Source organism: Orycteropus afer, unplaced genomic scaffold (assembly GCF_000298275.1).
Source record: "Orycteropus afer afer isolate SDZICR_OR568_19922 unplaced genomic scaffold, OryAfe1.0 scaffold00040, whole genome shotgun sequence".
Lineage (NCBI taxonomy): Eukaryota > Metazoa > Chordata > Mammalia > Tubulidentata > Orycteropodidae > Orycteropus > Orycteropus afer.
In genome coordinates this window covers 1,452,248-1,467,404 of record NW_006921627.1, presented here as the reverse complement: position 1 = coordinate 1,467,404, position 15,157 = coordinate 1,452,248, and the positions used below count along the sequence as shown (strand labels likewise).

Sequence of the window (15,157 nt, the reverse complement as noted above, 5' to 3'; positions counted from 1 at the left end):
TAAAATATGTAAAATAATGATTAAGCATGTGTGTTCTACCCTGCCCAATGGACAGCAAGTTGTGAAATATACTTCTTTCAGTGAGTACACAGGTTATTAAATAAAATCAGCATTTTAATAAGGACTGAGGAAATGCAAGTTAACAACTTATGAATAGGAATGTAAGTCACTAAAGACTAATTCTGTAAACGAATGTATGTAAATACATTTCATACATTAAATGGAATAAAAAAACACTTAATTGCATAAACCATAAGTCTTATGATTATCTACATAATTCTGTTTGTAATAAACATGGCAAAGATTTATTCTTAATATATAGACATATTACAAATCAATTAATAGTAGCCCACTGCAGACCAAAAGGAACATAAATACAGCATATACAGAAGATTGATAAGCTGAATCAGTGATAAACAAATGAAAATAAAATACTTTTTCATATATACAATTTTTAAGATGATAAAGAGTTTTATTAAATGTGTGGAAAATGAGTGCTATCAATCTGTTGGGATACAAACCCTCTGGAGGACATTCTGTATACATGTATCAAGAACCTAAACAGAATAATTACACTTTTGTGACTGTATTTTAAAAATGAAATAAGCAATCAGGAACTTCTATTAAGTAGGTTTAAATCAATGTTAAAGTAGTTCAAAATTTTATGGAGTCATTAAAAATTGTGTCTGAGATGTATTAAGATGATATATGAAAATGCTTAAATGTTACATGAAAAACATAAGGTTACAAAATAATATCCAGTATAATCTCAGTTTTGTAATAAAGCTATGGAAAAAGGGCCTGACACAAAATAGGTGAAAATGTAAACAGTAATGATTCCTGACACACAGGATTATTATGACTTCTATAGTTTTCTGTCGTCTTTAGTTTACTTATAAAACCAAAACCAAACTCACTACCATCGAGTTGATTCCAACCCATAGTGACCCCCTCTGGGTTTCCAAGGTGGTAAATCTTTACAGAATTAGATTGCCCAGTCTCTTCCTCAGAGTGGCGGGTAGGTTTCAACCACCAACCTTCTGGTGAGCAGTCAAATGCCTTAGGCACTATGCCACCAGAGCTCCTTAATATACCTATAAGAGTCTGTAAGGAGCTTTGGTAGCATAGTGCCTAAGGCACTTGACTGCTCACCAGAAGGCTGGCGGTTCAAACCCACCATCCACTCCTCGGAAGGAAGGTTGGGCAATCCTACTTCCGTAGTGATACTGCCTCCGAAACCCAAGGAGGGGTCTCTATGAGTCGGGGCTGACTCGTCGGCAAACAAAAGAGTCTGTAATCCTTTTGGATTGAAAAGAACCTCTTTTCCTGATAAACTGAGGAAATCAACTAGTATTACATGTTCCACATGATTAATTTTTTAGTTCCTCCATTATGTCATTACATATCCAGTGCTGTTAAGGAAAAAAAAAAATTGAAACGTTAAAGTATCAAAAAGTTATACCTTGTGGATTAAGATTCTGATTTATAGTGACCCCCACTGAGTTTCCAGAGGCAGTAAATCTTTACAGAAGTAGATTGTTCAGTCTTCCTCCTGTGGAGTGCCTGATGGCTTTAAACTGCCACCCTTCTGGTTAGCAGTCAAATGCCATAAGCACTATGCCACCAGAGCTCCTTAAGTTTAGGTATAAAAAAATGATTAAAATAATTTATTTTTATTAACAATGAACAGAATTTTAAAACTTAGGAAAACTGTAAAGGTAAAAGGAGCTCTGGTGGCATAGTGGGTAATACATTTGGCTGCTAACCAGAAGGTTGGTGGTTCAAACCTACCAGCTGCTCTGCAGGAGGAAGATGAGGCAATCTACTTCTGTGAAGACTGATAGCCTTAGAAGCCCAATGGGGGTCACCATAAGTCAGAATCAACTTGCTATAAGTAGGCTTGGGCTGTTAAACAGTCTCTATGCCATTAAAAAATATGTAAAGATAATCCTTTATAGTTTGTTAATTTTTAAATACATTAGAATTTAAACACATAAAAAACCAAACTCAGTGTCGTCCAGTTGTATTCAACTCATAGTGACCCCTCCTTGGGTTTCTGAGGCATTATCACTACGGAAGTAGATTTCTCAAACTTCCTTCATAAATTTGAATGTATAGCATCTTAGAGAAAGCTAGGGTCTGGTAAAGTTTAGTAAATAATTGCATCACATACATCAAAATCAACAGCAACAACAAAACTATTTTGTGTACCAAGAATCTGTGTTAAAATTCTGGGCTAAGTTACAGCCCTACACCACACCAAGTTAAAGTATACAAAAAGGATAGGACTATCTGAAGACATTATTGGTAATGCTTTAACTGTGAAAGAACAAATATAGCCTAATAAAATCAAAAAGCCAAAAATATTGAACTTAAAAAATCTTACAACTGATTTTTTTTTTTAAGGTATCAAGGGCTATTGGGGTAAGGATTGGTGTTTAAATGCTTTGTAGAATAATATAAAATAAGCCTGCTGGAAGAATCTAGGGGCATTTTAATGAGAAGCTACATAGAAACACCACTTTGAAATTCTCTAAAGGATTATAAATAGAATCTCTCTGGTTTACCAGGTGTCCATGAGTCGCCTACATAACCCTACACCAAAGGTAGGTTATCAGATTAACTGGTACCCTCACCAATTTAGTTGCACACTTGAGACTGTACTACCACAAAGAGCTTCTTAGCAACTGCAATTTCCAGAGTCCCACAACTAAAATAACCACTACAGCTGTAGTCCCAGACTTCAGAGAGACAGTCTCCCTTCACTGCTATTTTTCCCCCTGAGTCACAATTAAAAGGGTTTGTTGAGGCAGTAAGAATGAACTCCTAAGTGACCAATATAGGTTAGAAACCCTGCCTGTAGGCTTTAAAAGCCTGAAGATTTTCTGCTGTGGAAACAAAAGCACAAAACCCATGCTATCACTAAGGTTTTCTCCATATTTTTTGATATATAATAGTTACTCAGAATCTCTATTAAATCCTAGTTACTTCTATCTAATACTAAGGGATGGAATTGAAAAAAGGAAAAAGAAACTGCCAGCTAAAAGAATTGTTAGTGTTTGAAGCTAAGCTTTTGCTTGCAGCAATTTTGGTAAATATTGTCTATGCAGTCTGAAGTGTAATTAGGGCAGTTAGCACTCAGCCCAGGGCAAGGAAACAAAAAATCGGAAAAAAGGAGCTTTCAAGGAGGTGTTTGTTAACTGCCAACATAATTAAGATAGTGGACAGGACCCAACAAGGGAAGATGAGCTAGAAAACCATTTGAAAACTGACTGAATACCAATTACCAAAGACCATTCAGAAATGAAAAATAGTAAGAGGAATAAGATTCTGGGGAGACCAGAAGTCTGTGACTATAGAATTGCCAATTCAAAGGTAATGAATGTTGGGTAATCTAATTCCTGGCAAGAAAATACAGGTATGTGCTGCATAACCCCCATTCAGTATGGACCATATCCAAGGGGCAGGTAGGAGGGACTTGCTTGAAAGGGTGCCAGGAGGCAGGTCATTGAGTTTGTGGCACAGCAGAAGCTACCACTTGGCTTCAAAGATACAGGACAACCAAGCTGCTTCTGTAGCAGTTCCTGTGGCTGTTGGCACTTACGCTACCTGGCCATTTTATAGGTCAGTGCCTGAGGTGTACACTGGGCTCTAGACAGCAAGCTTCCCTAAATCCCTTTGGGTTTTCCATTCCGACTAATCTGGCTAGGGGTGGGGGGATGTGGATGTCAGAAGAAAACCCTATGCCCAGAGACCGCCAATTGCAGGATCAAGTTTGCAAACTGAAACTTACAGAGAACCAGCACACCTTGTAAAGAGGTAACTTTGATATGTATCCACTGTATACAAACATATATATGTCCTACATGTACTGTGGTGATTACACAATTTCCAAATAACATTCTATATCACATCTTTAGTGGACACTAAGAAAGACATAACTGTCTGTTGCAGTGGTAGTGGTATTAGGTGCCATCAGGACAGCTCTGACTCATCATGACCCCACATACATCAGAATAACACTACCTTGCCCTCACAATTACTGCTGTGTTTGAGCCCATTATTATAGCCACCGTGTCAGTGCATCTTGTTGAGAGTCTTCCTCTTTTATGTAGATCCTCTACTTTACCAAGCATGATGTCCTTTCTCCAGAGACTGATTCTTCCTGATAACATGTCCAAAGTACGTGAGATAGTGCCTCACCATCCTTGCTATTAAGGAGCATTCTGGCTGTACTTCTTCTACGACAGATCTATTCCTTCTTCTAGTAGTTATTGGTATATTCAGTATTCTTCCCCAGCACCACAGTTCAAATGCATTAGTCCTTCTGTGATCTTCCCCATTCATTGTCTGGGTTTCACATTCATAGTAAGTGACTGAAAATACCATGGGTTGGGTCAGGTGCACCTTAGTCCTAATAGGGACATCTTTGCTGTTTAACATCCAATGCAATAAATTGTTACTGGGCCTTCTGGGATTCTGCCTGGCGTGACTCCGTCTGAAGTGGAGTTGGGCAGCAAGAAGTGTCTGAACCAAGTTTTAGAGTAAGAAAGCTTTATTTTGTTGGTCAAGAAAACAAAAAAGGTATTGCTTACCAGGGCTATTGCTTGCCATAGCTGCTCAACTTGGTAGCTTGGGTCTAATGCTTGATATACCAAAACAAACAAACTCACTGCCAATGAGTCAGTTCTGACACATAGCAACCTACTTTGGGTTTCCAAGGCGGTAAATCTTTACAGAAGTATATTGCCCAGTCATCTTTCTGTGGAAGGGCTGGTGGATTTGAACCGTCAACCTTCTGGCTAGCAGTCAAGTGCCTTAGGCACTATGCCACCAGAGCTCCTTAATGCTTGATATAGGGGCTAACAAAAAGATAAAGATAATACAAGGTGTATACGTAGGAAAGATGATACAACAAGAAATCCTGTTTAAAGGGCCAGTCACTACTTCTTCCAGTGCACATGAGGGCTGGAAGCTACAATTCTAAGCGTCTCTATTACTTTTTGTTCCTGTAGTCTTGAACTCACGATGTTTACACTGGTTGGTATTCTGCACTTATGTAGTCTTCTTTGGTCTTAGATTCACCCTGTTCCTTCACTCATGTGTAGTTTGTCCCTTTTTGGGGGGGTTTGCTAGCGCCAGAAAACACAATTCTTGGAAGCCGATCAGAGCACATTGAAAAGAAACAGGTCTCTTTGGTTTTAGCCTGCCTTCATATGTCATTTTATTTCTTGACTGATTCTTACAGTGGGGGTTGATTGTGGATCCAAGTAAATTTATATCCCTTACAACTTAAAATTTTTTCTCCATTTATTGTGATGTTATTTATTGGTCCAGCTGAAGATTTGTTTTCTTTATATTGGGGTAAAGTATAATTCTTACTGAAAGCTGTAGTCTTGATCTTCATCAGTAAGTGATTCAAATCATCTTCACTTTCAGCAGGCAAGGTTGTGTTATATGCTTAATGAAGATTATTAATCAGTCTTCCTTCAATCCTGATGCTATGTCCTTTCTTAAATGGTCCAGCTTTTTGGATTATTTGCTCAATGTATAGACTGAAAAAATAGAGTGAAAGGATACAACCTTGATGCTTACCTTTCCTGATTTTAAACCATGCAGTATCTATCCCCTTGCTCTGTTTGAATGACTGCCTCTTAGTCTGTGTACAGGTTCCTCATGTGCACAGTTAATTGTTCTGGAATTTTCATTCTTCAAGATGTAATTCAGAATTTGTTATGAGCCACACAGTTGAATGCCTTTGGATAGTCAATAAAACATCTTTCTGGAATTCTCAGCTTTTAGCCAAGATCATCCATCTGACATTAGCAATGATATATCCTCGTTCCATGTCTGCTTCTGAATGTGCCTTTACTTTCTGGTATTTACCTGTTGCTATATTGCTGCAACCATTTTTGAATTATCTTTAGTGTAATTTTACTTGCATATGATATTAATGACATTATTTTAAAATTTTTGCATTCTTCTGAATCATCCTTCTTTGGAACAGGCATGAATATGGATGTTTCACAGTCAGTTGGCCAGGTAGCTGTCTTCCAAATTTCCTGGTATAGATGAGTCACTGCTTACAGCATTTTTCCCCTGTCTTTCTAATGACCTTTTGCTTTCTTCATGTATAATGTCAGTCCCGCACTCATGTGGCCTTTGGTCATTAGGTTCAGTGTGTCGAATCTGTTTTTTAGATGGTCTCTAAATTCAAGTGGGATATACTTAATATTGGAGCTCTGGTGGTGTGGTGCCTAAGGCATTTGACTGCTAACCAGAAGGCTGGTGGTTCAAACCCACCAGCCACTCCTCGGAAAGAAGATTGGGCAATCTAGTTCTGCAGTGATACCATCTCGGAAACCCAAGGAGGGGTCCCTATGAGTCAGATCTGACTTGATGGCAATGAGTTTGGTTTTGGGGTTTTTTTTTTTTTGATACTCAATATTGTAGTATAGCTCTCATGGACTTGTTGAATTTTCTTAGCTTCAACTTGGACTTGCATATTAGCAAATGATGTTCTGTTCAGCAACTGGCCACTGGCTTTGCTCTAACTAATCATATATCTCTTCCAACAGATGTAGTTGATTTGATTCTTGTGTATTCCATCCAGTGAGGTCCATTTGTATAATTGCCCTTTATGTTGTTGAAATAAGGTATTTCTAATTAATGAAGTCACTGGTCTTATAAAATTCAATCATGCAATCTTATGCATTGTTTCTATGACCAAGGCTATTTTTTCCAAGTAATTATCAACGCACCTTCATTGTATGTTTGCTTAATTTCAGACTGCAGAAGTTGGTAAAAGTCCTTAATTTCTTCATCTTTGCTATTAGTGGTTGGTTTTTAAATCTGGGTAACTGGTCTTCCTCATAGCCATATGCTATCCTATCACTGTTGTATAATTTCAGGATTGATCTTGAAATGTTGTTTTTGGACATTATTCCTACTTATCACTTCTGGCATAGTAGACCATATGATTTTCTGACTGGAAATAGTTCCTACCATTTCAGCTCATTGGTGACTAGGATGTTGATCTTAAAGTGTTCCATTTCATTTTTTGACAACTTGTAATTATTGTAGATTCATACTTCATATAGTCCATGTTCTGATTATTAATGGATGTTTATAGTTGTTTCTTCTCGCTTGAGTCATGCCACATCAGCAAATGTAGGTCCATCCACTTCATTAAAGTCTACTCTACTTTGAAGAGATAGCTTTTCCCCAGTCATATTTTAAGTGTCATGAGGAACTCATCTTTCAGGACTATTTAATAAGGCATTGCTATACGTACGTTTCCATTGGCCAAATTTTTCACAAGTTGTTCACCAGGTCTTTCTTCCCAGTCTGTCTTAGTCTGGAAGTTCTGTTAAAACATGTCCACCCTGGGTGACCCTGCTAGTATTTGAAATACTGGTGGCATTGCTTCCAGCATCACAGCAACATGCAAGCCACAACAGTATAACAAACTGATAGATGAATGGTGGAAAGTATATTGTAGTAAATATAAATTTTTTAATTAATATTTCCCTTTTCACAGCACAAAGTAGAAATATACTGATTAATGACAAAAAGTATATAACATACCATCATGTAGTCACTTCATTTTAAGAGTCATAAAGCCATTATGTTGGGCAGTAAGAAGGTTCCACAAAGCACGTCACCAGTGACGTGGTCTAGAGTGAAACTAGGAGTCCCTGGGTGGTGCAAAAGGTTAACATGCTAAGGCTGCTACAGACACTCAGAGGTTTGAGTCTACTATATATTATAACATAATCAATATGCCAGCCATATTTGAATATACACTGTTCTCTGATCACATTGTACATATCTCTGCCTTTGTGCTTTTGTTTAAGTTACTCCTGCAGTGTGGAATACCTCTCTAACCCAAGTGCTCCATCCTCACTGTCCACTCATTAAAATGCTAGACAAACTACACAGCTCAAGTCAAAAACACCCCTGCTTGCCTTAATTCTCCTTTCTTTGCCCAGGTGTAACTCCTTTCATCTTTTCATTCATGAACTTAAAATACATACATATCAATTATAAAAAAATTTTTAAATCTACTGCCACCAAATCACTTGTAACTCACAGCAACCCTATCGGACATATTGAAACTGACCAATTTGGTTATTAAGGATATAATCTTCACAGAAGCAGATTGCCACATCTTTCTCCCACAGAGAAGCTAGAATGTTCAAACCATCATCCCTTTGGTTAAGCACCTGAGCACTTAACCACTGTGTCACCAGGTTCCATCTTATATCTGTTATAGAGCTTTCAATTATCAGTTATATTAGATTAAACATTCATGTCTCACCCTTAGAGATTGTAAGATTCCTAACACTTCATGTTTAATTTAGACTTCATAATTTCTTCTTTTTAGAGAGGAATCTCTGTATAAGAGTGTTCAATACAGATTTGAGGTTAAAAAGAATGGTATGAAGTAAATAATGAAGCAGGATAAAAGTAGTACATAAAATTAAACAATTCTTTCTAAACACTTCTTATGTCTGTTCTCACACACTCAACTTTTGCTTGATGGATTTTACAGACAAGTGATCAGACGTCCACGTGGGCTGTAACTCTGCCTTTGTTTGCTGTGGATGTTTTCCCTGTGGTTGAAAGTGAGGAAAAGATAGATTAGGGGGTTCTCAGCTACTGCTGCTACTATCATTTGAAGATTGATCAGAAGATGCCCATAAGGAATACAGGTGGTAGCTTTCCCTAAGATGAAGGCCAAAGGAATCCTTAGGACAGTCAGTGAGAATGACTATTATACTCTGCAAGGTGCCAAGCCAGTTTTCTCTCTGTTTTTTTTTTTAATAAAGAAAAAGGAACTTAATAGCCGACAACTAAGTGTCTTCTTTGGAAAAGGGAAAAAAAAATTCTTGAACAGTTTATTTAAGTAAAAATTTTGGTTCAAATTATTAAGGGATAGTCATGTGTTATCACTTGAGCTGAAGCGAATGGCTTTAAAAGGCAAATCAGTGGCAGTAGTAAGCAGAGAACAACTTCTAGGCTGGAAATCAAAGTAACTGACAGATGATTGATGAGAAATCTGGGTAGAAAAGTAAGTCCATATTTTTTAACAAAGTAAATGTAACTCAAAAGAGATTTTAAGCAGACTTGGTAAATCTTTATAAGTATGATATCCCTATGAACTTTGACATAATAAAAGAATCCAAAGGTAAGGGCTGCTTTGACAGTTTTACTTTTATGATAAAATGTAAATTGAATGAAAAACTGAAATAGTAAAAGTGTTATATGACAACTGATTATCAGTAATAGCTTTTATCTGATTTGGCAAAGTTGGTGTAAAACTGTGTTGACCTCTTGCTAACTGCATTGTAAACTGGCACAATCCCTTTGGAAAACAGATCCTTGGTAAATTTTTATGTTCATTTGAAGTTGAAGAGATCTTGTTGGGATTGTAAAGCTTACAAAGGAGATTCTTATAGAAATCTCTGAAGAAACTGTTAGGGTAATTTTAGAGAAAAACTACTTACAGTGTCATGATACCTTTTGATGACTGGGATTTCATTTGTACTTGGACCTAATCATTCTGTATTGTGCTTACAGAAAAACATTCTAAAGCTACTTTCTCATTAAACCTACTACTACTGCTTTGAGGTATCTCTAAGATGTATGAACCACCCTTTATTGTAGTTGATGGAAATCTTTGACTTCTTACCTCATTGATTTTTCAAGAAGTCTCAAGATTTTGAATTAAGTAATGTCAAAACCAAACCCAAATAATACCGATTCTGACACAGAAACCATGTACGTTAAGCATCGTTCTAACTACAAGGACCTTCTTGCTTACTAATTCTTAATAGTAGATTACACTGGTTACCTTGTGGGCCACAATCCACATAAGTTCCAGAACTTACATGTACTTTTAAATATTGGCCTTCAAAATAGTTTCTAACCTTTAGAAAGTTCTAGAAACTGCTTCTGTGAAATTTCCTATAGTAATAGCTTTTATGCCACTTCAGTTTTCTCAAACGTGTTTTAATTTAATGTATTAAATGTAATACTATTTACCAATCTGTGGTATAGGACCATGACCTTTCTTTTGAATGTGGTTTCATTTATGGGGGTTCCTGTGATACTTTCACTTAAACTACCCACTTAAATCTTTGTGTGGTCTACTAGTTTGTTTCTTGGTGGTTTTTTTTTTTTTTGTTGTTGTTGTTTTAAATGAAGTGAGATCTTCAGGATATTTGTAAAAGAAAAAAAAAAGAAAAAAAAAAAAAACCAGAACCCAGAAGGTTTTTTTTTTTTTTTTAATTTTTTTGTGTTTTGGGTATAAGTTTACAGAGCAAATTCACTTTCCACACAGCAGTTCACATATACTTTGTCTCATGACATTGACTACAGTTTACTACAATGCAACAGCTCCCTTCCCACTTCTTCCCCACAGTTACCTCTTCCCTGTGTCTTTCACTCCATGTACTCCTGCCCCCTGAAATGTCTGTCTCCCTGTACATACACAGCCCTTCTGTTCTCCCATGATTGTTCTCTCCAGGGAGTATATCTACCTAGTGTAAATGTTCACAGAACCCAGAAGATTTTAATGTGTTCCCCACCCACCCAATCTTCCATAGTTGTTTTACCCTCATCTGACAGTAAACTTTTTGAAAGCAACTCCTCTTCAATGATTTTAGTCAAGATTTTTTTTTATGCTTTAACTTTATTGGTTTAAAAACTAGTAACTATGCAATTACAATACTAATTACAAGGAGAACAAACAGGTCTGTAACATGTTATAACTGTTGATGAACATATAACTCTGTTGATAAATAACAGATAAATCTGTATAGCCTTAAGTGAATCATTTACTCTAACTTGTCTATTAAATGAAGGCCTGTTGAGAAATCTTCTAATATACTGAATTATGTGTAAATACATTGTAGAGCTAGTTATTTATTGCTCCTGTTTTATAATACTTTACATTCACTTATTTTAGCATACAGTGTGGTTAAAGTTAGAATAAATCTCAGTTTATCTTGGTGAATACTTGTGTCTAATTTTATTTTCTCTTTTCAGGAGAAGGTAGGCCTTACCATCTCTGCATGAGAAAAATGTCTGTCTACTAACAGTATTACAACCTTTTTTCTTATATACTATGCACAACTCTAAGTTTACTGCAAAAATTGCTTTGCTGTTATTCTTACCTTAAATTTTAGTATGCATAAGAATCACTTGAAGAGCTTTTACAACTACAGATTATCAGACAACACCACTAAAGACTCTGATGGAGGTAGTGGTACAGTGGCAGGAATCTGAATTTTATAAGCATGCCAGATGATACTGATGTAGCTACCTAGGATCATCACTTAGATTTTTAAAGCATATTTTTATATTCCTCCAAGTAAAACATTCTAAAATTTGCCTTTTCTTTTTTTGTCATATTATACTGACTTCTGACAGGAAACTCCTGTGCTTACCAGAATAGAAAAACAAAAGCTCAAAGAGGAGGAAGAAGAACGTCAAATACTTCTAGCAGTGCAGAAGAAGGAGCAGGAACAGATGCTAAAGGAAGAGAGGAAGCGGGAGTTAGAAGAAAAGGTCAAGGCTGTGGAAGGTAGGTGTGCTTCTTCTGTAGTCCAGAGTGATGTATGTATGGCCCTCCTGCAGCCAGAGTTGAATCATGCTACGTCCTATTGTTTATCTAATCTGTTTCTGGCGATGCCTATTTAAAGCTCTTATGAATTGTTTCATGGCATGATTATCTCTCTGTATCCAGCACTCCTGCTAAAAGGCTTATTTTTGTCCTTGCTGTGCCATACAGTCCTTTGCTTGTTCCTCTGATCTCTGCTGCCTACCACTTTGAAGCCAGCTAATCTCATAGAAATATTTGAATGCAAATAAGAATGCTTAAGAAATGTCTTATGAGTTTTTTTGTTGTTCGTATGACTCTGTACAAATCTAGAATACTAACATTAATATTACTCAGGTGAAGTAGGTGTCTTAGATCCAAGTTCAAGTGTTGGTCTTGGTGTAATGAGGTTATTCTTTCATTTATAATGCTACAAAGGGAAGGATGTATTCTTGGATAGCAGTTGTATTTGTAAGCAGAACCTTATAAATCATGTGATAGAGATCATTTGGCTTGGTTAAATGTTGACCTAGGTTTATCTTTTTTATATAAATTTATTGAGACTATATAGTTTTTAAGTGAAGCAGCATAAATATGAGTTTGACTTTTTTAATCCAGTATCACAGTAATAGCCATTTTCTCAAGAGCAACAATAGGATTTAGAAGAAAATAGGATTGTATCTTAAAAGTGCTGAGAGAAAATATCTGTCAACATAGAGTTCTATAGCCCGCAATCATTCAAATGTGATAGTGAAGCACAGATATTTTTATCCAAATGTTAAGAGAATTTACCATTTAAAATCCTTAATGAGTAAACTTTTAATGTTGTTGTTGTTTTGTGCCGTCAAGTCAGCCCTGACTCATAGCGACCCCTCCTTGGGTTTCCGAGGCAGTATCACTACGGAAGTAGGATTGCCCAACCTTCCTTCCGAGGAGTGGCTGGTGGGTTTCAACCGCCAGCCTTCTGGTTAGCAGTCAAGTGCCTTAGCCACTATGCTACCAGAGCTAATGGGTAGTTTTATTAGTTTCTTGGCGGTAGTACAAAAAATTACCACAGACTCAGTTTAAAACAACAGAAATTTATTTCTTAGAGGTTAGGAGGCCATAAATTCAAAATAAGTATTCTTTCCATTCTTTGCTGCATTGCTCCAGTCTTCAAGGCCAGCATCTTCAGATTGCTTTACGCTCTGTCTTCATATCATCTTTGTGTGTCACATCTCCTTCTACCTTTCTCTTTCAAGGACACTTGTAATTGCAGTTAGAGCCCACCCACACAGTCCAGGATAATCTCCCATTCAAGATTCTTAATGTAATCATCTACTGCAACGCTTTTTCTAAATAAGTTAATGTTTATCGGTTGTTGACTTTAGGACCATTATTCAGCATGCTGCAGTAGTAGTTTTGTTGTTGTTGTTGGTAGTTGCTATCTGATTCATGGTGACCCCATATATTAAAAGTAGAACTACTCCATAAAGATTTTCTTGACTGTAATCTTAATGGAAGCAGATTGATAGGCTTTTTCTTTTGTGGTACTGCTGGGTGGGTTTTAACCATCAAACCATAGGTTTATAACCTGGAACAAACCATTTGTACCACGTAGAGACTTCTGGAAGAATACAATGAACCAACAAGGTAGGAGTGATATATTAGAAGACAGGATGTACAAAGAAACTGGTAAACATGTACGTAAATCTATTCAAGAATTAACTGTATATAGTACAATAATGACAGATATGGGAGAATACAGAAACAGTATTGGATAATACAATGTAACACAGTGTAACCTGTGAGATCTGGAGTGTTAACAGGGCTGCCTTGTTTAGGGGATGTAAATTTTTCACCTTTGTCTGGGTACAATCTTACCACTTTTCTTGCTCTTGTTGTAGTGGAAAATAAAGTGAAACCTATGGGAGCCAGAACATTCTGGATTGTCTTGTTTTTCCCGGCCTTGCAGGTTTTCAGCCTTTGACAGGATGTAGTCTTACCACTTTTCTATCACTCTCTATTAGTAGAAAATATTTGAGTTTTCTTTCTTTGACAGGTTTCTGCCTTACGTAGGTTCCGGCTTTTGCAGCTTTTACTGTAGTAACCTAAGACTGGACAATATCACTGAGGTAAAACTTCCTGAAACATTCTATTTAATGGAGAAACATTAGAAGTATGCCCTTTCAACTAAGGAGGAAAATTAAGAATTTTCTCTGTCATTGCTTCTATTCCATATGTTATTGTAGAGTTGTATTCCCTATTTTTGCTACTTTTTATTTTTAGTCAGCTCCAACTCGTGATGACCTTATATAAAACGGAACAAAACAGTGCCCAGTTCTATGCCATCTTTATTCTGTACAATGAATATACGTAATTTGAAGGATGTATAGAATCTCCTAAGAAACTACTATAAAATGGTAAAAATTCTGCCAAGTGTCTAGATTCACTGTCATTATACAAATACTAATATGAATACTTTAAAAAAAAAAAAATGTGTAACAGTGAGCATTCGTATAGTATTCTGATAATGGTGTCTTTATATGATTCACCACCAAAAGAAACTAAGACTCTGGAGAAATAGTTGATTTCAGTACTGGAGCAGGACAAAAAAGTGAATCCTACACTATCTTATAAGGATCTTTGGCAGTGTAGTGGTTAAGGTGTGTGTCAGCTAACCAGAAGATTGGGGTTTTGAGCCCATCAGTTGTTTCATGGAAGAAAGATGAGGCAGTCTGCCTGCATAATGTACAACCTTGGAGACCCAGTGGGGATTGTTATGGGTTGGAATTGATTCGATGGCAGAAGGTTTTATTTTTTATTTTCTTTTGTTTGGTTTTAGACTGTCTTTTAACAGAAAGCATGAAAGATTTATGGAAGTTCTATCAAAAAAAAAAAAAATGTGGAAGCCAACCTGAAAGATCTCTCGCTGGCCAATGATGGGACATTGTAGCATTTAAAAGGGGGGGTGGGGAAATAGGTTCTGAAACAAAAATTAGTTAATAACTCATGACTTTATAGTAATACCTGAACAAATCACTGGTCGTCTTAGGAGGTTAATAGAACAACAACTTGTTATTCTGAAAACTAGTGAAATAGAGGGAAAAAAGTACTGAACTTTTTTCTTACAGACTGTACTTCAAGATATCAAATAATCAATGACAAAAATAATAGTTCTATTTAATAAACACACCAGGAATAATGAAACATTAAGTAATGAAAGAATGAATCTGGACAAAGCTTTTCTCAACTAAGGTTCCAGGAGATAATTAAGCCCTAATGCCCTATAGCAGATTTAAGAAGATGTTTTCTATGAAACAGATAGCCAGATAGTGAATACTGTAGACATGGAGGCAATACTGGGCCATTTCCATTACATCTTTATTTACAAAAGCAAGCAGTAACCCTACATGCTATAGTTTGCAGTTTTCAGATTTAATGCATGCATTGTATGTTGTTGTTGTTGTTAAGTGCTGTCGAGTTGTTTCCGACTCATAGCGACCTCATGCACAGCAGAACGAAACACTGCCCGATCCCGCGCCAGCCCCACAATCCCTGCTATACTTGAGC

The 15,157-nt window shown here is 36.6% G+C and overlaps 1 protein-coding gene across 1 annotated transcript in view; it reads left to right on the top strand.

Moving 5' to 3' along the window:
• LOC103193867 (cat eye syndrome critical region protein 2) overlaps positions 1-15,157 on the top strand; it is a 230,873-nt gene that overhangs the window by 197,907 nt on the left and 17,809 nt on the right. The window contains exons 8-9 of the mRNA XM_007937176.1: positions 11,053-11,058; positions 11,437-11,590. Coding sequence (XP_007935367.1) covers positions 11,053-11,058; positions 11,437-11,590 — 160 coding nt within the window. The remainder of the gene's footprint in view (positions 1-11,052; positions 11,059-11,436; positions 11,591-15,157) is intronic.